Source organism: Acanthopagrus latus, chromosome 9 (assembly GCF_904848185.1).
Source record: "Acanthopagrus latus isolate v.2019 chromosome 9, fAcaLat1.1, whole genome shotgun sequence".
Taxonomy (NCBI): domain Eukaryota; kingdom Metazoa; phylum Chordata; class Actinopteri; order Spariformes; family Sparidae; genus Acanthopagrus; species Acanthopagrus latus.
Genome location: NC_051047.1, coordinates 28634818 through 28660776, shown reverse-complemented (window position 1 = coordinate 28660776; position 25959 = coordinate 28634818). Strand labels below are relative to the sequence as shown.

The following is a 25959-nucleotide window of genomic DNA, read 5'->3' as shown; positions in this document are numbered from 1 at the left end:
CTTCTAACTCTCAGAGGACAGTGCAGGATAAATCACCCTCTTGCTTTAACTTGAACAAACACTTTTTATTGATTTATTCAGAGTTTAAACCTTCAGAGAGTCTCTCTGCTGCTCCACAACCTCTGTAATTGACAGAAAAATCAATGTGGCATTTAACAGCCCATACCTTTAACACCTTATGTAAGAAAAGTCAAGTTGTTCCCTGCCGGGTGTCTGAAATGTGTTTAGTTAGTCTCTGGTGGTGTCTCGCTCACTGAGGAGGACGAGGCAACACAGAACCACAACAGGTTAGTTGTGAGAACTTAAAAAGAGGAAAACATGTGAAAAACTGTCATTAATTTGGGAGAAATTCAGGAGAATTGCGGCGATGAAAAACAGAAGTCAGGAGGGAAAATCAGGCTTGAGCTCGTATGGTTCACTGTGATTTCTCTTCCTCAGTATTTAAAGATGCTTCATGTAAGAATAGTTGAACTATGAGTCTCATTCCCACCTCGTCACATACTGACACATTGGGATTGTAGGTCAGGATGTCTGCAGTCTCAACGTGTCAGAATATTTAGACTCATAAATCAACTTTTCTTACATGAAGCCTCTTTAAAGACTGAATGACATCAGTCTATATCTCAAACTCGACTAACGAGATGAGGGAATTAAAGAAATGGTGCTTTCAAGTGCAAGCTGAAAATTGGATGCTCGCTGCAAACTGATTTAACAGTCGAGTCACTTAAATAAAAGTATATATCTCATGTTTTCTTCTTCTATTCCCCACTGAAGTCTCCCAAAAAAGAAGCGATAGACGGCGCCGCCACTTCACGCAGCGGATGTTTGTGCATCGGAGACGACTGATCAGCCGAACACACGGACAGAACACGTCACTTAGTTTGGTTTCTGCTGCTTGTTGGAGGCGTTTGTAGATATTCCAGCTTGATTTAATTTCCCTCCATTGAAGCCGTCCACAAAGAGAGAGACGAGTCTACAGGCAGGAGAGAGAGGAAGCTCCGGTTTATACATGTAAACCACTGAAACTGTGACGTGAGCGAGTTTTAACTCCTGTAATGTTCAACAAACGTGAACAGATCAAGCGCAAAGACACGAATTATCAACAAGCAGTGTTGGGAAAGTTACTTTCCAAATGAATGACTAGTTACTGTCATTTTAAAGTAATATATCACGTTCCAATATTACTGCCTGTGCAGAGTAATGTATTATTAATAACCTCCACAGAACAATTAAACAGCCTCTGTCTCAGACTCAGTGATGAGCAGACAAACCATCACAGTCTGATTTTATTACTCAGATATTGATTGTCAGTCAATCAGACGATGAAATCTGGATCAGCAATTAATTCACTTTAACACCTGGGTGTAATTTTATTTCTCTGGTGTTTGACGTTTAGAGAACACGACTCAGACGCAGCGTCCTTGTTTTCCTCCTGATCCAAACGTTTGCACGCTCGTCGCTCACAAGCACTTTTTCATTTGTGAACACGATGGGCGGCGTCCGTCTCCAGAAGACAGTAAAAAGACAATAAAAGCAGGTTTACAACACATTTTGATATCATCCAGCAGACAGAAGATCACACTAAGTAAACCTCACAGCCTTGACTGTGTGTGTGTGTGTGTGTGTGTGTGTGTGCGTGTGTGTGTGTTTCATCCTCCTGTGTTGTGGGTGAAGGTGAGGGCGAGTGTGAGTTGAGGTCACGAGGCTGAAGCTCAACAACCTTCATATTTGCACAGCAACAGCTGCTGTTGTAGCAACCGGACCAGAAGGATCCCGACGAGAGGAGCAGAGCAGATGGAGAAACTGGCTCCTCTCGCTCTGAGGCAGTGAGATCACTTCCTGTCGGGGTTCTCGTGTTGGCGAGGACGATCAAGATGGCAGCCAGGGGCGACGCTGCTGCACCAGAACACCCAGTACTCCCAGAACCGTGACGCTGGGTGGAGGCGCAGATGGCTGCTGGTAATCATGTGACAGACAGGCGCCGAGTTTCCTCCTCCTGCTTCTGTTTGTTTTATTTACATGTGTGCATCATTTTAATCTACTGTCTCTCCTCAAAATCAACAGTTTCATCCAATAACCCATGTCTGCTCTGTAACTCTTCATATTTATCTCTGAGAGATTAACCACAATTACACCACCAGGAAGTCTGTTGACCGGACGCTAATCAGTGATTAGCATAATGCTAACAACATGAACACAACACAGAGGAGAGTCTCCTCCTGCACACAACAGGCTCGTTGCTTTGCTTTGATGCATTTGAGGTGAATTATGGATTATTTTAATTTGGCGTCATCACGCCGCCCTCCCAACGTCACCAGACTGATTTCAGACGCAGCGAGACGAGACAAAGACGTAAAAGAAGTAAGAAGCGAGACTTAAGAGACGTAAGAGGGAGACTTTTTACTCTGATGCTCTGAGTCCATGTCAGAGCCTGAACTCTGTTACTGTACTGGAGGAAACAAGCTGGATCAGAACTTCTGCTTCTACTTCTACAGGATGTTTGGACTGTTGACTCGTCTGCATCTCATCGAAACTATCCAGCAGTTTCACTCTTACAAATGTTGAAACTTGCTCTCTAACAGTTGGCGTGAGACTCAAAAATCTTCTTTTCTTATAAATAAAATCATCAGAAGAAGACAGAATAACACATCAGCTCGCTCTGTTGTCACTCAGTATTCTGAGACGTTACAGCAGCTCGTTAATCCTTCGTGTCAGTTCAGTCTTAATGTTTTCAGGCAGAAGTCGTGTTTCATGTTTTATTCTCCGTCACATCTCACAGACGCTGCTGTGACACATTTTACGATCGAATGTGACGGTTTAACATGAAATACAGAAGAATTCCAGCTGGATTAATGAGGTGACACAAACAGCTTCATGAGATTTAACAGTGTGTCTGTGGCTGCAGCAGAGATACACAAACATCAACAGGTCACACAACAAACAACCTGTTGACTCCTCTGCTTATTTACAGTTTATCTGTGACTTCCTGATCTTATACACCTCATTTAACACCTCACTTTGTGTTAATATCTTCTTGTTCCCTTAAAGGTCATCAGTCCTCCTCTCCCCACACACACACACACACACACACACACACACACACACACACACACACACACACACACACACACACACACACACACACACTTCTGTGCTTACACTGACAGTAAACTTGTGTTTGATTGCTGTAAATCTCTCGTTTGTCGCCGTGTTTAGAATTGTTTTTCTTACTGGGATAATGTATGAAACCACAAACTGTGTGTCTGTTTCTGTCTCTCACTCACTCACACACACACACACACACACGCACAGACACACACACACACACACTTGTAGAGTCGGCTCTGTTTGGTTATTTCACAGAAAGAGATGGACTTCTTGGAAGTGTGTGTGCCTGTGTACATGTGTGTGCGTGTGTGTGTGTGTGTGTTGAGGTGTTTCTGCTGCAGAGGAACGAAACTGGACGATGTGACGTCTCTTCAGGAAACCTCAACCGTCACAACCTGTTTTATTTGAAATTCAAAAGCCATCAAGCATCACTGATCTTGTTGTTGGAGTCACAAGACTCGGACGCAACTTACAAGAAAGTGAAACTGAAAGTGTGTCTCTGCAGATTGAAGCAGGAAGTCAGACAGACAGACGGACGGACAGAAGTGTTATCTAATGTTTGTTTCTCCTCCAGTAACATTTCATCCAGCTGCAGATGTGATCACAACCTGTGAGGCTGCTTATTTCTATCTGTTCGAACAATTCTGTCGGTTCTGAAAATCCAGAGGTGTCAGAAGTCCACAAACAGTTTCCCTTCGTTTGTACGAGTGGCTGGAAATAAAAAGATACAACCAGCTGATGTGTTACTCTGTCATTTAACCTTCAAACAGAGCGAGGGAAATCTGCACATACTGAAAAAACAAAAAAACAAAAAAAACTTTTGGCAATTAAATCAGTTGCGACCGAAGCTAACGAGATGTTAGCCAAATACTTAGCTAGATAAGACCTTAATAAAAGTAACTTGGACTCTTAGACTTAGATTACTGCCATTAAGTAACTCGTTACGTCACTGTCTCTACTGAGAAAAAGTAAAAAGTAAATTACAGTTAAACCTGTTGGTGACTCGTTGAGCAGGTGGGTTATATTGTTCAGACGGTCCACAGTCGTATCGTCATGTACAGACACTGAACTGAGCAGAAGCTGTTTCAATGAAGACAACACGACTCTTACGGCCACTATATGATGTTTAAACATGCAGCTGATGAGCCTGTAAACTGTCAGACATCACACAGAAACCACAGAAGCAAAATTATTATTTCAAAACACGTTCCTTCACTCCAACGACTGAAGTATAAAAGAGATAATATCATAAATATTACAATAACAAAGTCTGATCCTCCTCTATATTTTAGCAGGTTTCACAAATAACTGAATGCTTCCTAATTTCAGTGCCTCTGAGATTTATCCTCAAAACAACCCGTGGACCAACCACGGCCTAAAGATCAGAACTAACACGTTACTCATTACAACAAAAAGGTAATCTGAGTACTGAACAGATTCCTTTGTAACAAGTTACACCACACTGTTACATGTTGTAAATGTTACAGTGACGACCGAAATGCAGAAACGCTTGACAGGCAGACGGTTCTGACAAAAGCAAAACAAAAACCACAGAACTCAAAAACCAGAAAGAGCAAATACAAACTAACTATGACTAAGAGGAGCAAAGTAAACATGAGGAACACAAACAGAAAGGTAGCGTGAGGAAAACATGCTGTAGGAAACCCAACTCTGCAGCAGACTCATCCAGAACCCTCACATGACGACACAAGTCCGATGGAAACATGAGAACGTGGATGAAACAGTGATTTAACTGATCGCTCGTGGTCGTCTTGTGTTCACTCAGCCACAGAGGCAAATATACAGCAGTTATTTTGGTTTCTTCCCTCCTGGAGGTGCAGCTCAGCCCGGACGTTATCCCGGCCCTGTGCTCACCACCGGCCGGCTGCAAACCCTGACTCAGGTTATACGACTGCATCTTGGTACCATCAGAACCATCAGCAGAACTGAGCCTGCATCTACACGTGCAGGAGGGCAGAAAGATTAAAACGCCATGCTGATTCTACAGATCTCACATCATTCAGCCGTGAGACACTAAAACACATTTCCAGCCTGTCAGCGGTCGACGTAAAGCTCAACATACCTGTGTGACCACGTCCTCTGTCAGAAATCCACCCGGTGTTGTCACATATCCAAGGAGCCGAGCTGAGCCTTCCACTGAAACCTCCCCCTCCTCCTCCTCTTCCTCCCTCTTTCTATTCTTCACTCTGCCAGACTCTTTCTTTTCTATCCTCTGTTTACCCCCCCTCCACCACTCTGTAACCATGGCAACAGGCCCAGTCTGTTTCACGATCATGCCGACGTGAGAAAACAAAACATGCTGCATCTCTGTCACGGTCTGCTGAGCGAGTCACACCAAAACAAACCAACATCAACCTGGTTTCTTTTTCCCACAACAAAGAAAATAGTAAAATGAGATCTCTCTCTGGTCCGCAGATAAAAACAGCTGATTGATTTGTGGCCGGGAGAGATACAGTTCCAACAAGTCGAGACGGACGGGGAGGGTTGTTGGGAAACGTGGTTCGTTGGCAACAAGTAATAATTAAATGAGTCACAAAGACGAGGCGAAGTTCAACCAGCTGAACTGAAACTGTGACGTTGTGCAGTCCAAGTTTCATTTTGTTCATTTGACATTTTTATGGATTTCACCATCTGACAATCCATAAAGTCTAAACAGATTCAGAGAAATCTCTGTCCAGACCACCGACATCGAATGCCTGTCACCTTTTTTAAAAAGTTACATTATTTTCAGGCCATATTCTATGGACAGGATGGGCAAAAGGGCCGAGAGGGCCACAGAGTGGGATCAGACACAGCAGCTGTGGCGAGGACACAGCAGCTGCACATGTTCCCTCTACATCTCACTTTCTCTGTGTTATTCACGCTGCACCCAAAACAGAAGAGGCATGTTTCCCCCGGTCATTAACCCCAGGTAACGTTAGAACAACTGGAATAACTGTGGAAACACTCGCTCCAGGGAGAGTGAACGGTGTTGTGTTGAAGTCGGTTCCCCTGTTGATTTGTGTCTCCTCGTACCACCGGGACTTGAGCTGCTTCAAAACCTCATTAATACAGCCGCCTGCTCTGTCACAGCACAGACATCAATCTCTCTACGATGGATTCATACCATTATTTTTTTTGTTGCTCTGGACATCAGCCAGGTTACTAAGGAATGGGAGGCACGAAAGCAGTACGGGAGGAGCTGGAGGATTCGAGCAGGAGGGGTGAAATGAACAGACGCTGTGAGGAAGCTCACAGAGATGTGCTGGTACGGAGGGCAGGGCAGAAGGAAATATTTCCACAGATAGGCTGGAAGCAGAGAGGATGACAGAAAATTGTAGTTCTGCACACTGAACGGAGAAGCTGCAGGTCACTGCCTTTTTTTTGTCTCCAGGTCTGCATCAGCAAAGAGCCCTGAACGCAACATTTCTAGTGTTTTTTCTTTCAAGACAACAAGTCGTCAGAAGAAAGTAGAGGACACACTCGCTCAGTTCTGTCTCTTCATACCACAGGGACTTGTGTCTCTGACATGGACTCTGATGTGGATTACATGTTGTGTATTTCCTCCTGGCTGCTTTCTGTGACTTGAGAACGTTCTCTTATCAGCTTGTTTGTTCGTTATCTGCTCAGGACACAGCATGCCTGTGCGGTACAGGCCACGCTCCCATCCAGCCATCTTTAATCTGTCTGTTGGTGCCGCAGTGATTTCTGTCTCCAACCAGGACTCCTGAGAACCTCGGCCTGACCTCTCTGTCATTACATTTTCAGTTTTTGTGACTGAATGTGACTCTTTCTCCTACTTCGGTCATATGAACTGGGTTGGATCATATCAAACTGCTTCCTGTTCTCTGCAATTTGCAGCCTGTTGTTTTCCACGTTTCCCTTTCTTCCACCTCACTCGTCCTGTTTCCAGGGAAACATTTTGCAAATAACTTCCAAGTATTTAAATAACTTGGCTCCTTAAAGATCAGCCCATTTATAGAGCTTCAGCGACCGTGACAGGATATCTACACTTCACTGTTGCAGCACTTATGAAAGACTGAGTGTATCTGAGGCTTTCACTTCCTCTGTGACATGGAGCTGTGAACTCAGTCTCTCACCTCGTCAGTCACTCACTGTGTCCTGTCCTATTCGGTAAGATTCATGAGCTTTTATTAAACATTTCAGCGCTCAGTTTTATTAAGGCACTGATTGTGTGTTTGAACACAACAGAAACTAACTGTAGTCTGTAGTCGAAGGTGTTTGTACTAAAAACAATTCTTATTGTTTCCTCTTGACATTTGAAGCCTCATGCAGCAGCTCTGTAACACTGTAGGTGATAAACACTTCAACTGACTGAGCTACACTTCTCTCTGTGCAAGACGACTGCAGATACCAGAGCACGAAAACAAACTTTGTTGAGACAAGACAAAGATTACAGGACATATTTCAGTCTTGTTAACTGATGTGGATCAGAGGCTTTTCCAGCTGATGGCTGAAGTAGCTGAAGTTATTTTCCAGTTGTTCTCCGGCGGGAATCTGCTTAGAAATGTCTCTCCTTCCATGTGCAGAACTTGCCTTGGAAAGATCATGTTTTTAGGTTTCCTTCAGCATCACAGTTGTTTGTACATCTACACACAGAAAAGTACTGACAGCTGATTCTGCAAAGTTTAAATGGAGTTTTAGAGTGTTTTTTTTCTTGGTTGTTATTAGAGGATGACAGAGTTTGCAGTTTTGGGAATTAATGTCACCTCCTTTATTGTGAACTTGACTTACGGTCTTATTGACTCCCAGTCAACACCAAGTCCAGTCCTGCCCGTTTACTGTTGCTGCAGATTACTGAGTGGCTCCTCCTTCAGACTTGGACTGTTTGAGCTGCCTGCCTTCTGTTCACAGGTGACTGTGTGCAGTGGAGGAACAGTCGAGCTCCGCTGTGAGACGATTTGATCTGGTAGGTGCTCTTTAATTTTAACAGTCGTACTTATTGGGATGGAGGGAAACAGGACACACTGATGATACGATCAGGACTTTTGTAATATTATCCAATACTTCCTCATTATGTTTTTCTATATTTGCATTTCGCATGTCCTAAAAAAACACAGTCACAGCGGCTCACCCTGCTGTGACTCTGTTCATGACAACACAGCTACTGTATCACATTCTTATTTTTGTTTTGCAGTCCAGTCATGTCCTCCACCATCCTGCTGATCATCCTGTCTGGTGAGGAAACTGTTTTTGTTAATAATTCATTCCTTGACTGCCCGATACAGGTAGAGGTGGTTTATCAAGTAGAAGTATGCAGCGAGCTATACGCCGCTGGAATGATTGTGCTCTGTGTTTCAAAGGAAGATGACAATCAAATTAGTCATAATTTGCAGGGTGTCATCAGCCTTTAAGTGCTTTTATTATTTAATCTCTTTTCTCTATATTGGGCCTCGGAGGCTTCTCGTCCTCTTCTGATCAAATGAAAATACTTTAGAAGAGCTTTGCTTTTCTTGTGGTTAAAAACTGTCATGCATTCAAGTTTTGCATTCGACCACAGATTCACTTCTCATTCTGAAGACGCTCACTGTGTTATGCAAGATATAATAACATATAATAAAAGTGTGTGACCTTCATATTATATCAAACATTTGAGTGCTAACTGGCTTCAGATAGGAATAAAATTGTGGTGAATTAATGTGATCCACACACCAGGAGCAGGATCAAGAATATATAGTGTTTATTTAGAGGAAGAAACAGATTAGTCTGTGAACCACAGGGCTGCTTTGTTAAGAAAATGAGGCAGAAGAAGATTTTGTGTAACAACAACAGAGCCAAGAGTGACGCATGACGATCGATACAGAATTATTGATACATAGGATCCCAGACATCTCTGTTCATAGGATATAGAAACAGATTGATATCTCAGTTAGAGCAGTGGTTCCCAACCTGGGGTCCGGGCCCCCCTGGGGGGCGCCAGAGATCACACGGGTGCACACAACTCTGTCTGCTCTGAGGTTGTGAGGTTACCAAAATTATATTTGTGCAACCCTCTGAGGTTGATTGACGAGCTGGTGCATCAAAATCATGTGACCAATTCAAGGTGGTGTAGCAGCGAGATGGAGCCTCTGTGAGTCTCGGTTCTGACCTGTGTGTTAGAGCAGCCTTCAAACTACATACCCGTTTTTAAATCGTGTTGACAGGCCAATCAAATTACCGGACTTATGGTAAATAATGTCGTGTTTTTGCAAACATTGCCGTCACGTTTGATGCGCGTTTGTTGCAGGAAGAGACATTAAAAACTGGCTTCTCTCACAAAAGTGTCCGCAAGCAGGAAGTGTTTGCAACCAAGAAAACACGTTCCCATTGGTGGAAAAAGTCACCACACCAACCAATCACAAAATGATATGGCAAACCACGTGATTTGGTTGCTGAGGAACAGGGGGAGTTGTGGGAGGGACGGCAGTGGAAGAGTGACAGCAGCAGTGATGTGATAGAGACAGTGAGTTCTGAGAGTTGACAGATTTGTGACAGTTGTTGTGTTATGTAGTGTTTGGTGTTGTGTGTTTAATGTGTAGTGGAGTCCTTCTTTTGTTTAATGAGTCAGAACAAGGAGAATGTGCTGCTGAATGTGGAGCAGGCAGGGAGGTGCTGAGGAGCCCTGAGCCTGAGGCATCTCCTGATTTAAATGTAAATAGTTACATATAACTTTGTAAATTTCAAAAACTTATGCACAAATTTAGCAAACAACAATTTATATTTGCATTATAAGTAGTAAAAATGGTTCGTTAAACATATTTGTGGTTTTCACAGTAAAAAAACTAACTTTTTCCTTCTCAGATTTTATGTTATTTGGGGATTTTAGGTCCATTGTGTTATTACAGTATGTCAAAATGAAAAAATAACTGTACAGTCACACGTGTGAGGTTGTGCTGACACCAAACAAGGCAAGGTAAATAGTTTTACGGTGAAATATAATGGTAAAATCAAAAATAGACAAAAATGGCCAATTATACCCTGGACCCCAATAACACACCCAACTGGATAAACAAAACTCTATAATTCCAAATTGAAACATATTTTTGGTCCACATTTAAATTCATTAAGCTGTTTATTACCAACAACCCTATGAGGTAAAACGCAAATCGCAGTGATGAATCAGGCCTCAGTTTGCATGTTATCTGACTGTAAAACGAGGACTCTCAGTGGATTAATATATTTAAACCTGATTATTTGTCCACAGAAATCATGTTGTTCACCCCCCAACCCTATAAGTCATTATCAGCAAGCCCTTGGTTCCGTCTCCGGCAACATAAAACCCACTGCAAGAAACCTAGGTGTACTTTGACTCAGAGCTGACATTCATCCCTCATGTCAATAAACTGGTCCAGTCCTGCTTCTATCAGCTACACTCTGTCTGTAGAATAAAACACATGCTCACAGCCCCGATCTGGAGAAACTCATTCACGCATTCATCTTCTCCAGACTAGATTACTGCAACTTCCTCCTCTCTGGCATTAAATAAAAATCTCTCTCTCACGTCCAACTGGTTCAGAATTCAGCAGCTCGGCTTCCAACTGGTTTTAACAGACGTCAACACATCACTCCAACATTAGCTTCCCTCCATTGGCTCTCTGTCTGTATTAGAACTGATCTTTAGATTTTACTGATCACTTTTAAATCACGCTCAGGTCTGGCCCTGAGATATATTACAGATATTTTAATTCCTTATGAAGCAGCTCGCAGCCTTAGATCCTCAGGCGGGCCGTCCCAACTGTTCCAAAGTTGAGACTAAAAACTAAAGGGGACCTTGCCTTCGCTATAAAGGCCTCTCGACTGTGGAACGCCCTGCCTGAGGAGATAGAGCTTTCGAGATCGGTAAATTCTTTTAAATCACTTCTTAAAACATACTTTTATAGACTTGCCTTTATGTGATGTGGTCCTTGTATGTTTATTTGTACTCCAACTGTCTTAGTTGTGTTCTACTTATTTTATTTATTTATTATCTCACCTACTTTACTAATTTGTATCATTACCTGTTATTTCAACCATTTCATGCAATCTATTTTTTCGTCTTTTGTAATTGTAAATTGTATTCTTACTTCTGTTAAGAGCAAAACAACAGATGAACACACTGACCTGAATAATAGACATAATGTTGTGTCCAACTTCATTAAACAGTGTTAATGGACCTGAAAGATGCAGCCACACTTTTAGCTCTCGCTGTTGACAGTTTCTCTCATGAGGGGTTATCCAGACATCTCCGTCACAAACTATCCATCGTGGTCAGCCTTCGGGGAGGGCGAGGAAGAGGAGGGCAGTGTGCTGGTGGTATTTGAGGCTCCACGTACTCTGGCGGCATCAAGTTTAATTGTCAGGCTGAACGCCATCAGACCGACATGCCATGCTGGCCTTTCCATCCACACAGATGGAGTCTTGCCTCTGTTGCAATCTCTACCTCTGTATCTTTCATACAGACAAGGCTACTGACTCACTCCCACATTCCTCCAGCATTTCCTCCTGTTTGTTTTTAATTTGACATCAAGACATTGGGTACATGGGGGTGCATGACATGATCCACAGGAGTCAGACATACAGTGAATATTATCACCTAGTCCAGGAAGAAGAAATCGAGCGAGGGTATCGTCAACAGGAGTGTTTACTTGGATGCAGGCTCTTTGTTCACATGTGACCTGTAAGAGTTTCCAGTTGTTGTGGTGACGTTTCCATCAACAATAAAGCGGCTCTTGACTTCCTCGGATGGTCGGGAGATGAAGTTGTTCATGTTGGTTCTTGTATCTCGGCTGCTTTGTTCACCTTCCACATGTTGGTGTGAAGAAAGTCGGCAGTTGATCTGAATGTGAATGTTTGTCCGTCAGACTCAGAGTTTCTGTACAGGGACGCACCTTCTCCTCGTGAAGTTAGTTTGTTTTTTTAACTTTTCTTTTCATGTTATTGGTCTTTTGGGATTCATTAATTCTCTTTCACTGACAAATGTGTTTTCTTTTCTAGCACACATTACAGGTCTGATCTCAGAGCAGCTTCTCAGAGCAGCTGTTGGAGGATCCGTCCTGATCCCCTGCTCTCTCCCAGGATATCCACTCAGTCTCAACTGGTTTTACTGGCAGGAGGGCGACAATCCTGTTTTTCGATGGGAGAATGGGAAAGAAATGAAAATAGAAGACAACAAATACGAGGGCAGGTTCCAAGTCTTCACTCATGAGTTTAGTGCTGGAAATATTTCCATCAGACTTGAAAACATTTCTCTCGAAGATGATCAGAAAACATTCTTTTCCTACGTCAAATTCTACGATGAAGAGAAAAAAGTCTTAAAACAATCTGAAGAACGTTGCAGATCCAAGCTGCAGGTTTCAGGTAATTTCAGAAGCTTCTTTACATCAAACCTCAATAAATCAGCAGTGCCGGCCCTGAGTAACTTGGTGCCCTAGGCAAGATCTTAACCAGCACCCTCTTCCTTCAAAAATATCACACCAAATAAAAACTGAAGAAAGAAACAAGTGATAAAATACAATATAAATAAGACATTGTGCAAACATATTATCTCTCAGTCTCAGAGTGCCATTTCTCTCTTATCGAATATCAGCCGCTTTGCAGAACGACCTCCAACTCCTTCCATGTTGCCATGTGGGTAGTGTGCTCCCGACTAGTCTTTATTTGAAGGAAGAAACAAATAAATCTGTCAGCCACAGGGCTGTTTTGTTAAGAAAATCCTGTTGTCGAGGCAGAGAGAGTTTTTGTGCAACATCCAGGTAACAGCCAGGTGAGCGAACATCGCATTGTTCAGTTCTACAAAGAGTGACACGTGAGGATCAATACAGAAATATTGATACATACGATCCCAGACATCTCTGTTCCTAAGATACAGTAACAGATTGATATCTAAGATCAGTGAGTTCGTGTCGGTGAGTGCAGACGCTCAGTTGACAGGAGTGTAGTAGTAGTTTATACAAACTACAGGTGTATGAATACGTCAGGCGCCTCAGGCAGAAGCACAGGTGCAGATCCAATGTCAGGATTGGGGGGGACACAAAAGTGACTGTACGCAACTCATTCCATGTCACCATAAATCACCTGCAAGCTTAGAAAATCTGCTGAGAGCATAACAACAGATGAACACACTGACCTGAACTATACACAATGTTATGAACACAATGTTGTGTCCAACTTCACGCTTGTAAAAATTAACTTCACTCTTAATCGGCCTGAAAGCTGCAGCCACACTTCTAGCTATTGATTGCATTTGTTTGGCTGTAAACTGGATGTGTGATCTTTGATTTGATTCTACACAGACAGGCAGAGTTCAGGGCAGCAGGGTGTCATCAGCCTTTAGGTGCTTTTATTATTTAATCTCTTTTCTCTTTATTGGGCCTCGGAGGCTTCTCGTCCTCTTCTGAGCAAATTAAAAAACTTTAGAAGAGCTTTGCTTTTTTGTGGTTAAAACTTGTCATGCTGTCATGTTTAACTTCTCATCATGAAGACCATCAGTGTGTTTTGCAAGATATAACAGGTATAATACCATGGGTGACATTTATATCAGGGTATTTTTTTTGTTTCTTTGAGGTGACAGTATCTGAGTAAGAGGATTAGAAACAATAGAGTTCTGACTTATTTTCACTGTGAATTATTAGAATCTAAACTCAAATAATTTCTCAGAATTCAGAGATTAAAAATGAATATTTAAAAACTCCAATCACTGCCATGTTTTCTGAAATAAGGTCCCATGAGGTCCCCACTGGAACAGTAGTTACTGGATGTAACTTTAGTTCTCTGAGAATTTGTTTAGCTCTCTAACTGCATGTCATCGCAGCCACAGTAAAGCACATTATAGTTGTAGCCAAACATGACACCTGTGATGAAACGTTGTGCAGCTGGCTCTAGAGGCTGTATTTTCTAACCATGTTGTGGGAGTTATTCTTATGCATTTTAGAATAATGTCACTCGCCAGGTCATGTAAGGGGTAGACAACAGAATGTATTATACTTGTCAAAACGAAAATAGGAACTCCACTATGTCTCTCTTTACATTATTTTGTACCGTTGTCAGCTTCAGCTAAGAAAAAAACAGTTCACACACACGCCCAACATTAGAACTTAGAACACATCAGAGAACCTTCTGAAACGATTGCAGGCTCTTTGGTGGAGCTCTGCTTTGTTCCATCGTGACAAATGAATGGACTACTTGCGGAGGGACATGAAGACATTAATCAGAGGCACAAAAAACCTTGTCAGCAGTGAGCTTTCATTATTTTTACCAATACCCGACCTGTGCCTTGCCCATCCCCCCATCCCCCAAAAAAGCAGATTTGCATGATTTCTGAGAGCCTCATTTTCAGGCTGGAAAAGCTGGATTTACTGATTTATCCTGAAAAATCACACCCCTGGTTTACTGCTGTGACATTCTCAGCATTTTGATGGGACTCATCATTTCACTTTATGCTGACGACAATATTTTCTATTCTAACACACATTACAGGTCTGATCTCAGAGCAGCTTCTCAGTGCAGCTGTTGGAGGATCCGTCCTGATCCCCTGCTCTCTCCCTGGTAATCCACTGTCGTTTTACTGGCAGGAGGACCAGTCTTCTGACCAACTGTGTCACTGGGACAATGGGAAAACATTGCCAGCATGTGACAAATACAAGGGCAGGTTCCAAGTCTTCAATTCTGAGTTTAGTTCTGGAAATATTTCCATCAGACTTGACAACATTTCTCCTGAAGATGATCAGAAAACGTTCGTTGCCTTCGTTAAATTCGATAAGCAGATGCCACCTGAAGAACGGTGCAGATCCAGGCTGCAGGTTTCAGGTAATTTGACAGGCTTCTTTACACCAAACCTCAATAAATCTCTCCTCATATCAAAATGCTGTAAATGTCTCAGTTGTTCTGTCACACTCACAGCTCCCTACCAGGATCTGGTCCTGATGGTGAAGGATACAACCAACAGTGCAACCTGCTCAGCACGAGGAGGATATCCTGCAGCTCAGGTATCATGGAAGGGTCTGAACAGATCCAGCGATGAAGAGCTGGACCTGCAGGATGCTGAGACGTTCCTGCAGCTGGATCCAACAGAAAAAACCTTCTCCTTCACAAGCTCTGTCAACGTTAGAGGGTTAAAGTCTGTAACCTGCATCATCTACAACCCTCACTCCAACAAGACCATCACCAGAACTGAAAAGATCGACACTGGTGAGAGATCATTCAGATCAATTCATGTGGCCTGGAAGCATCTTCAAGGATGTTACAGTTAAACTATGAGGAACTGGTTGATTTGACACAATTGTTTAACTTGTTTTTATTCCTGAAAGTTAATGTAAAGTGAGAAAAGGCTTAGAAAGTTTAGAAGCTCTCAGAAGCTCTGCAAGTGTTTCTGGATAACGTCCCTGGAGCTGATTGCAATCATTTAGACAATTCATGTGAACCATGACACGTTTCAGCAGCGTCCCAGAAGCAGCTCTGAATACATGCCAAGTTTATTTTTGATAGAAACAAAACCACAGCTGCGTCAAGATGCACAGACACTCAGGACACAGAACCATGTGGTGCATCAGGTTACCTTTCCAAAATACAACACCAAGTGCTGACTCTGGCTCTACTGTACAATACACTCAGAAATATTAACAGCAAACACACTTAAAACAGATGAATAACCACAGCAAAATCACGAAACAGTTTAACTATGTAGCTAAGAAGAATTGATGAAACACAATCTGAGCGAGTCGACATGAAACAACAACATGAAACGCTCTTGGTGGGATGTGAAATATAGATTTTCCCAGTCATGTAGTCTTGCATGGTCCAAGTTCAGGTGAAACAACACCACTGAAGATGAACATGTAACACATGCTTTTCTGAGGAAACATTCAGGCACCTGTTCATCCATCTATTTTATGACCTTTAAACACCTGCCTGAGAGTAACAGGAGCATTAAACTCATCATAGTTCTTTTAAGTTCAGTCGAAAACATGTCCTGAGGTGGAAAAAACGCCGATACAAAGAGCATAAAACTACATAACTGATATTTGTCTCTTCTGATCCATTGAGCACCTGGTGAGCAGTGTTTTGTTAAACTATGTAGTTCTGGATTTGATTTGGCAAACTGATGCACCAATCATCTGGAGGCTGGCTTGTTAGTGGCGCAGCAGAGAGGAGAAAGAGGAGATGGGCTGCTTGTCTATATAATCACTCATTGGCTGTTGTAGGCTCTGGGGGGGCATAGAAGCTCCTGTGCAGCAGGTCTAATCTGTTGTTTCTCCTGACCTACAGGTGAAAATGATAAGTTTAATGTGGCTGCAACAGTTGTTGTCCTCATCATCCCTGTCATCCTCATCATCCTTGCTGGTGTCTATTGGTACAGAGGGCAACGTGAGTGATCTTTGCTGATTTTCTATTCTGTTGTTTTATGTTTCAACAACTCGTGGGACGGGATGAACTCAAGCACCAAACAGAAACTGTGTGACCTGATATGAACAAACACAACTAGGCTGAAACTGTAAAGTAGAGCTGAGAATGTTCAGTAAGCAGAAAACATCTGGTCACTTCATACCCAATCTGACGTCGCACATGGTATGAAGAGAACTTCAGTCAGCGATTTTCAAACACATCCTCTTATTTCTGGTCTGTATGTAGAGCGCCCGCCTGGTGCCGTCAGTCCAGAATGTCAGAGTCAAAATAAAGCTTTGTTAAAAACATCCTGACAGTGTTGAAGTCAGTCACAAGCTACAGCAGCTACAGCACAATATTATCACTCTGACTTTGATTTAATACACTTATTATCTCATTTAATTTAATTTCAGTCGTGTCATTTGGTTTCTTTCGACAAACTTTAATCAATACTTGGATCAATTATTATTTCTACTGTCATCACACAGGTGCAGTTCAAGACCCACGGAACCCAGAACCAGACGTCCCTAATCCCCAAGACCCAGTTCAAGAAGAAGGTTTATTACTAATAGCTGCGTCGTAGTTTCCATGAAGATGATTTAAATCTAATAATGAATTATTATTATTATAACAATTAATAATGCTAAGAATAATATTAAGCACAATGATGGTTTGGTTTCATTGGAATACACTCAATAGATTGAATACCCTTATCACGCAACTCCAGATTTAAATCCAGATGCAGCTCGAGAACCAGTCGACCCTAATCCCCAAGACCCAGTTCAACAAGAGGGTTGGCTGGTTTTTGTTGTAGTGAGCCAGTTTCACCAGAGCAATCTGTGATGGTTTGATTCTGTTCTACCTTTATCACGCAGCTCCAGCTCCAGATCAAGCTCCAGCTCAAGATCCAGATCAACCCAACCAACCACCAGTCGACTCGAATGCCAAAGAGCCAGCTCAGGAAGAGGGTCAGCTGTTTTTTGTTATTGATAGTAGCAAGCTAGTTTCACCAAAGCAATCCATGATGGTTGAATTTTGTTTTACCTTTATGAAGCAGCTCCAGATCAAGATCAAGATCAAGCTCGAGCTCAAGATCCAGATCAACCCAACCAATCACCAGTCGATCCTAATAACCAAGACGGAGCTCAAGCTGAAGGTGAAGGTGAGCAGTTTCTTGTGTTGATGGCAGCGAGTCAGTCTCACCAGAACAATCCATGAAGCTGATGATTAAAAATGCCAGCAGAGATTATTCAACCCTGATATGTAATTATTAGCAAAGAATCATAAGAATCAGAACCAGAACCACCATGTGTCACGTTTCAACTGGTTAAAGCAGCAGAACTGCAGAAACATCATGTGGTGACTAGACTCACTTAATTTGTTTACACACTACACGTTCACCAGGCCACGCCTCCAAAGGTCTCATAACCAATTACAGATGAACAGGAAGTGATTACAGAGGCTGATGGACAGTGTTGGAGTTAGAAGACGCCACAGTAGATACAGAACTGGATTTTAGTTCATTACTCCAGAGATCAACATCAACCACTGGAAACATTCCCATAGCCATTTGATCATTTAATTTGAATGAAATCAATAATCTCTAGTCAACTGTACCTCTGCCATGAAGATGCAATCGTAGCGGAACCTGCCCAAGACCCAGTTCAGGAGGGTGAGCTGCATTTAGTTGAGAGCAGCGAGCTAGTTTGGAAATGCCAACTGAGATCATTCAAAGATAATAATAATAATAATAATAATAATAATAATATCAGTTAATGTCTCTCTTTCTCTTACTAACCTCTCAGCAGCTGATGCACCTGAGGACACTGTTTTAATATCTGAGGATCGAGCTGCTTTTCACCGTCGCACAAGGATGAGTGAAGGTACTGCAGACCGCGACACCTGTGAGGACGCTGCTGCTTCTCCAGAGAAAGAAAAACTGTTGAAAAAAGAAAATGGAACTGAAGACAGAGCCTCAGATTGAGTCAGAAGTGTATCTGACAACCTGGATCAGAACTGAGTCGGGGAGGGAAGAACCTGAAGAACTACTGCACATAAACTAAAATAATCACTTGAAGACTTGTTCAGACAAACTCAGGTCCACTAAACTGTGAGTCCATTAGCTGTTAGTCAAACTCTGGTGCTGAATAAACAACTGGACAAAGCAAACAGGACCGACAACAGTATGTCGAGATAGTTCTGTGTGTTTCTTCTCTGGTGTCACACAGAGCTGCCAGCTGGACCGTGGTTCTGGAGAAGATGAGGATAAAAAACACATTTCTTTTTGGAAGTATGGCAACTTTTTTTTTGATGACATAAAGAATCTCCCGTCTCACAGGACTGAATGAAGGTCCGTTTATTTCCACACACAGACTCCACATTATAACCACAGTCAAGGCTCAACTTTGTTCACACTGAACCAAGCAGCACCATCTGAAAGGTGCTCAACTGTGTCCAGTTTAAACAGCCTGTCGGCAAAGCAGAACCAAAAGTCTTGGATGGTACACATCATGACGTTGACATCCGTGTGTTTCCCCAGTGTCACCTGTTGATCTAAACATGTACCTGCTGACTGTTTACAATCACATGGATGCTGTCCTGATGTGTTCTGACTGAGATCCAGACCCAACAATCATCCTGAAATTTGGAAGTCGGGTATAAATGTGGTGATGAGTTTGTAGGACAGACAGGATGACAGACAGGATGACAGACAGGATGATTGACAGCTTTTTCCCTCATTTAAGTTGCCAAAGACATTTCCAGTTATCTCAGTACTGTTGTTTGGTCCTGTTACGTTGCTTTGTGTGTTGAAGTCTGGAACATTTCTCTTTTATTTGATGAGTGAACAAACTATTTATCCGTCTGTCTGAACACCATCAGACTGACACACTGCGATCCACAGAGACGCCAAACTGTCCTCCCTCTCTGCATCTGTTACTTTCATACAGGTGGACATGATTCTCACCAGCCTGTGAATGTGTCTGTGGTGTGACGATTTGTGTTGTTGTCTCATATTTATTCTTATTTAAGCGCACAGTGAGTGTTTCTGTATTGTCTGTGTGTCTGAATGTTGGGGTTTGTGTTCAAAGTGTTGGGATTTTTCAGATAATTAAACAATGGTGCTTGCAAAATTGTTTGATTTACTGTGTTGTCTTGTCAATTGAACTAAGTACAAAAATGGTCAGAGGAAGTGAGTGTAAAAACCACATAAGTTAGAATAAACCAAATGCTTCCACTCAAATGGAGAGAAGGGAAAGTGTCACCTGTGTGACCTGAGTTGAAGTCCAACTCAGAGTCATATATTGCACAGTGACAAATCCTCTATTTACATGTGCAAGAAGGGAGAGAGCCTGGCATGGTAAAAAAAAACAAATATAGGTGTGGTTTCACACCATCTGGTCTGCAGATAAACCAGCTGACTGATATTTGTTTGGGAGCAGTAAAGTTCTGACAAGTTTAGAAAGACGGGGAGAGTTGTTGGAAACTGAAAAAAAAGAAAAAGAAAAAGAACCTCACCAGTGCATCTTTATTCAGCATTTGAATGCTCAGTTTTATCAAGGCACTGATTGTGTGTTTGAACACAGCAGATACAAACTGTAGTCTGTTGTAGTCGACGGTGTTTGTACTAAAACAATTCTTATTTCTTCCTCTTCACATTTGAAGCCTCATGCAGCAGCTCTGTAACACATTGTTTGGTGATGAACACTTCATCTGACTGAGGATCTACACTTTCCTCCTGGCAAGACGAATGCACACATACCAGAGCACGAAAACAAACAGACAAAAGATTACAGGACATATTTCAGTCACAGTTAACTGATGTGGATCAAAGACTTTTCCAGCTGTTTGCTGCAGTGTTTGAATGCAGAGAGACGAGGAGACAAATAATAAAAAGTCAGTGAAGTTTGTTTAGTCCGCAGAACATTTCTGGAGCTTCACAGTAAAACAGAGCTACAGCGTTCTGCTAAACAAGTGAAGCAGCTGGAGACTTGATTTAAAACATATATGGCTCCTTACAGCTCTCCTGGTGTAATCCAAGTTTTTGGAAGTCTTGACATGTTTCACTGTGAAGCTCCAGAAATGTTTTGTGGACTACGACACTTCACCTGACTTTCATCAACATGGAGGAGGAGAGGAGGACTGCAGTGATTTTTATGAGGGGAACTAATGTCGCCTCCTTTATTGTAAACTGTTTAAATTGACATTATTGTGTTACTAACTTCCAGTCAACACCAAGTCCGGTCCTGCTTGTTTAGAGTCGCTGCAGATGATTAAGGAGCGGCTCATTCCGATGGCTCACTTGCATATTTGAGCTGCCTGCCTTCTGTTCACAGGTGACTGTGTGAGGTGGACGAACAGTTGAGCTCTGCTGTGAGACGATTTGATCTGGTAGGTGCTCTTTAATTTACAGTCGTAGTTATTGAGATGGAGGGAAACACTGGTGATACGATCAGGAGTTTTGTAATATTATCCAATACTTCCTCATCATGTTTTTCTACATTTGCATTTTGCATGTTATAAAAAAACACAGTCTTGCTAAAGGACTCGCCTTCAAAGACTGCAAAGGCCGATTCAGACCCTGAACTGAGAGGCAGCACCAGAGAAAGGGAGCAGATGAGGGAGAGAGACGGGAGATACAAGATGGCTCCCAAAGTAGCCCTGTTAAAGGTGTGAGCTCTTCTCTCTCAGACGCTGACCTCGTCTGTTGCTTACTGTCTTCTGTCCTGTTCGGTAAGATTCATACATTTTTATTTATTTTTATCTCACTTCACCGTTTTATCAAGGCACTGACTGTGTGTTTTAATACAGCAGAAACAAACTGTAACATTTACTTCCTCATGCACACGTTCTGTACGGAAGCGTATTGCTGCCACATCAGATAAAATAAAAAGTGATAATGAAATAAGGTGAAACTTATGTTTTAACATGATTAATAATGGTCTCGGACGGAGGGATTTTGTCCCTGCATGATCACAAAAGTACACAGTAAAAGTACTTAAGTTCAGCAGTATGTGAAGTTTGGACTACTTTAAGAATTTTTTTTTTTTTAATCTCAAGTTGTCCTTTACTTTGGTATCTGGAAGGATACCATCGTGATACTTTGAGTTTTTTACCAGGAATAATGACTGGGAACAATAACTTCCCGTATGTGTCATGGGTCTGACTGTGAGACTACAGACTGACCCACAGTCAGAGCGGTCTCAGTAACGTTACCGTAAATGTGCGTACTGGAAAAACAGGTGCGGCTCATAGATCATACGGGGACTAAATCTCTCCGTCCGAGACCATTATTAATCATGTTCAACTTATCATGTAATAACATGATAAGTTATCATGTAATAACATGATAAGTTATCATGTAATAACATGATAAGTTATCATGTAATAAGATCCGTTTCCTGTTTCTGCTGTGTGCATTTCATGTTTTAAAAAGAACATAGTCACACCTGCTGTGACTCTGTTCATGACAACACAGCTACTGAATCACATTCTTATCTTTGTTTTGCAGTCCAGTCATGTCCTCCACCATCCTGCTGATCATCCTGTCTGGTGAGGAAACTGTTTTTGTTAATAATTCATTCCTTGACTGCCCGATACAGGTAGAGGTGGTTTATCAAGTAGAAGTATGCAGCGAGCTATACACCGCTGGAATGATTGTGCTCTGTGTTTCAAAGGAAGATGACAATCAGATTAGTCATAATTTGTTTCGCTGTAAACTGGAGTGAGATCTTTGATTTGATTCTGCAGGGCAGCAGGGTGTCATCAGCCTTTAAGTGCTTTTATTATTTAATCTCTTTTCTCTATATTGGGCCTCGGAGGCTTCTCGTCCTCTTCTGATCAAATGAAAATACTTTAGAAGAGCTTTGCTTTTCTTGTGGTTAAAAACTGTCATGCATCCAAGTTTTGTATTCGACCACAGATTCACTTCTCATTATAAAGCCGCTCACTGTGTTATGCAAGATATAATAACATATAATAAAAGTGTGTGACCTTCATATTATATCAAACATTTGAGTGCTAATTGGTGAATTTCATGTGATCCACACACCAGGAGCAGGATTAAGAATCTCAACAGTGTTAATTTAGAGGAAGAAACAGATTAGTCTGTGAACCACAGGGCTGCTTTGTTAAGAAAATGTACAGTCAGGATCAACAGACACACCTGTTGTTTGTGTAACAACAACAGAGCCAGGTGAGCAAACATCTCATTGTTCAGTTCTACAAAGAGTGACGCATGACGATCAATACAGAAATATTGATACATACGATCCCAGACATCTCTGTTCCTAAGATATAGTAACAGATCGATATCTCAGATCAGTGAGTTAGTGTCGGCGTGTGCAGACAGGTGACAGGAACTACTTGTCCTTCCTCCTGTCATACTGTAGTCGTATGCAAAATACAGCTGTATGAATACGTAAGGCGCCTCAGGCAGAACATTAATGATGACATTATGCACAGATAGACAATGAGGCTATTCTTGACTCTTACTGCACTCGCAGTGATGAATCAGGCCTCAGTTTGCATGTTATCTGACTGTAAAATGAGGACTCTCAGTGGATTAACATATTTAATCCTGATTATTTGTCCACAGAAATCATGTTGTTCACCCCCAAACCATATTAGTCTTTATCAGCAAGCCCTTGGTTCCGTCTCCGGCAACATAAAACCCACTGCAAGAAACCTAGGTGTACTTTGACTCAGAGCTGACATTCATCCCTCATGTCAATAAACTGGTCCAGTCCTGCTTCTATCAGCTACACTCTGTCTGTAGAATAAAACACATGCTCACAGCCCCGATCTGGAGAAACTCATTCACGCATTCATCTTTTCAAGACTAGATTACTGCAACTTCCTTCTCTCAGGCATTAATCAAAAATCTCTCTCCAACTGGTTCAGAATTCAGCAGCTCGGCTTCCAACTGGTTTTAACAGACGACAACACATCACTCCAACATTAGCTTCCCTCCATTGGCTCTCTGTCTGTATTAGAACTGATCTTTAGATTTTACTGATCACTTTTAAATCACGCTCAGGTCTGGCCCAGAGATATATTACAGATATTTTAATTTCTTATGAAGCAGCTCGCAGCCTTAGATCCTCAGGCGGTCCCAACTGTTCCAAAGTTGAGACTAAAAACTAAATGTTGGTTCTTGTATCTCGGCTGCTTTGTTCACCTTCCACATGTTGGTGTGAACAAAGTCGCCAGTTGACCTGAATGTGAATGTTTGTACGTCAGACTCAGAGTTTCTGTACAGGGACGCACCTTCTCCTCGTGAAGTTCTTTTTTTTTTTTTACTTTTCTTTTCATGTTATTGGTCTTTTGGGATTCATTAATTCTCTTTCACTGACAAATGTGTTTTCTTTTCTAGCACACATTACAGGTCTGATCTCAGAGCAGCTTCTCAGAGCAGCTGTTGGAGGATCCATCCTGATCCCCTGCTCTCTCCATGATAATCGAACACTCAGCAGGTTTTACTGGCAGGAGGGTGAACAACATTTCTTTCGGTGGGACAGTGGGAAAATAATACCAATCCCAAACAACACATATGAGAACAGGACTCAAGTCTTCCATGATGAGTTTAGTTCTGGAAATATTTCCTTCAGGCTTGACAACATTTCTCTGGAAGATGATCGGAAAACATTCTTTGCCTACATTAAATTCGATAAGGAGAAGCAATCTGAAGAACGGTGCAGATCCAGGCTGCAGGTTTCAGGTAATTTCAGAAGCTTCTTTACATCAAACCTTAATAAATCTATCAAAATGCTGTAAATGTCTCAGTTGCTCTTTCTGTCACACTCACAGCTCCCTACCAGGATCTGGTCCTGACGGTTAACCACACAACCAACAGCGCAACCTGCTCAGCACGAGGAGGATATCCTGCAGCTCAGGTATCATGGAAGGGTCTGAACAGATCCAGCGATGAACAGCTGGACCTGCAGGATGCTGAGACGTTCCCGCAGTCGGATCCAACAGAGAAAACCTTCTCCTTCACAAGCTCTGTCAACGTTACAGGGTTAAAGTCTGTAACCTGCGTCGTCTACAACCCTCACTCCAACAAGACCATCACCAGAACTGAAAAGATCGACACTGGTGAGAGATCATTCAGATCAATTCATGTGGCCTGGGAGCATCTAATTACAGTTAAACTGTGAGGAACTGGTTTAAATGAATTATTACATGTTTGACATTTGACAAATTAATTTAACCTGTTTTTATTCCTGGTAGATAATGTAACTTAGGAAAGGCTTAGAAAGGTTAGAAGCTGTCAGAAGCTCTGCAAGTGTTTCTGGATAACGTCCCTGGAGCTGATTGCAATCATTTAGACAATTCATGTGAACCACAACACGTTTCAGCAGCGTCCCAGAAGCAGCTCTGAATACATGCCAAGTTTATTAAAACTGCATCTGTGTCAAGCTGCACAGAGCAAAATACAACACCAAGTGCTGACTCTGGCTCTACAGCACAATACAGTCAGAAATATTAACAACAAACACACTTAAAACAGACGAACAACAAATCAGTTTAACTATGTAGCTACTCAACAACAGCAGAAGCACAAAAATCAAGAACTGATGAAATAAACACAATCTGAGCAAGTCAACAACATGAAACACTCCTGGTTGGATGTGAAGTTCTCAGAGACGTTCTCAGTCTCATGTAGTCTTACATGGTCCAAGTTCAGATTCATGAACAACACCGCTGAAGATGAACACGTAACACATGTTTTTCTAAGGCAATATTCAGGCACCTGGTCATCCATCTATTTTATGACCTTTGAATACCTGCCTGAGAGTAACAGGAGCATTAAACTCATTATATTTCTTCAAATGCTCAGATAAAATAGTCAAAAACAGGTTCTGAGGTGGAAAAACAGCCGATACAAAGAGCATGAAAATACACAAACTGATATTTGTCTCTTCAGATCCACTGAACCCGAAATCATCTGTTTCTACAACAGGTGAGCAGTGTTTTGTTAAATTACGCAGTACTGGATTTGATTTGGCTAACTGATGCACCAATCATCTGGAGGCTGGTTTGTTATTGGCTCAGCAGAGAGGAGAAAGAGGAGAGTGGGCTGCTTGTCTATATAATCACTCATTGGTTGTTGTAGGCTCTAGTGTGGGCATAGAAGCTCCTGTGCAGCAGGTCTAATCTGTTGTTTCTCCTGATTTACAGGTGAAAACAAGGGGATTCATGTGGCTGCAATAGTTGTACCTGTTGTCCTCCTCATCCTTGCTGGTGGTGCTGTGCTTTTGTATTGTCGGTACAAAAAGAAACGTGAGTGATCTTTGCTGATTTTCTATTCTGTTGTTTTATGTTTAATCAACTCGTGGGACGGGATGAACTCAAGCACCAAACAGAAACTGTGACCTGATATGAACAAACACAACTAGGCTGAAACTGTTAAGTAGAGCTGAGAATGTTCAGTAAGCAGAAAACATCTGGTCACTTCATACCCAATCTGACGTCGCACATGGTATGAAGAGA

General features: G+C 42.1%; 3 protein-coding genes across 11 annotated transcripts in view; 2 read left to right on the top strand and 1 right to left on the bottom strand.

The window, feature by feature from the left end:
* Positions 1-25959, bottom strand: part of LOC119025585 (uncharacterized protein C21orf62 homolog) — a 100356-nt gene that overhangs the window by 13752 nt on the left and 60645 nt on the right. The gene's annotated exons all lie outside the window — the stretch shown is intronic.
* LOC119025577 lies at positions 10053-19647 on the top strand. Of its 9 annotated transcripts, none has more exons than XM_037109262.1 (9): positions 10053-12444; positions 14563-14892; positions 14986-15273; positions 16351-16449; positions 16956-17024; positions 17343-17435; positions 17522-17623; positions 18098-18139; positions 18276-19647. In XM_037109262.1, exons 1-9 carry the CDS (start codon positions 11934-11936, stop codon positions 18449-18451), a joined length of 1710 nt encoding a protein of 569 aa, XP_036965157.1. In that variant the 5' UTR covers positions 10053-11933; the 3' UTR covers positions 18452-19647. The 9 variants fall into 9 exon arrangements, with proteins under 9 accessions (XP_036965157.1, XP_036965156.1, XP_036965163.1 ...); XM_037109261.1 differs by having other exon boundaries at positions 17522-17629; XM_037109268.1 differs by lacking the exon at positions 18098-18139 and having other exon boundaries at positions 10056-12444.
* Positions 20852-25959, top strand: part of LOC119025579 — a 23657-nt gene continuing 18549 nt past the window's right edge. The window contains exons 1-2 of the mRNA XM_037109270.1: positions 20852-20856; positions 21977-22017. Of these exons, the coding sequence (XP_036965165.1) occupies positions 21984-22017 (34 nt within the window). The 5' untranslated portion in view covers positions 20852-20856; positions 21977-21983. The remainder of the gene's footprint in view (positions 20857-21976; positions 22018-25959) is intronic.

What these genes read in the sequence shown, in the direction of transcription:
- LOC119025577 (XM_037109261.1), top strand. Translation starts at nt 11,934, where the DNA reads ATGTTTGTCCGTCAGACTCAGAGTTTCTGTACAGGGACGCACCTTCTC. An exon ending in ATCCAGGCTGCAGGTTTCAG is followed by an intron (nt 14,893 to 14,985) that starts GTAATTTGACAG and finishes TCACACTCACAG; the next exon opens with CTCCCTACCAGGATCTGGTC. An exon ending in CCAAGACCCAGTTCAGGAGG is followed by an intron (nt 18,140 to 18,275) that starts GTGAGCTGCATT and finishes ACCTCTCAGCAG; the next exon opens with CTGATGCACCTGAGGACACT.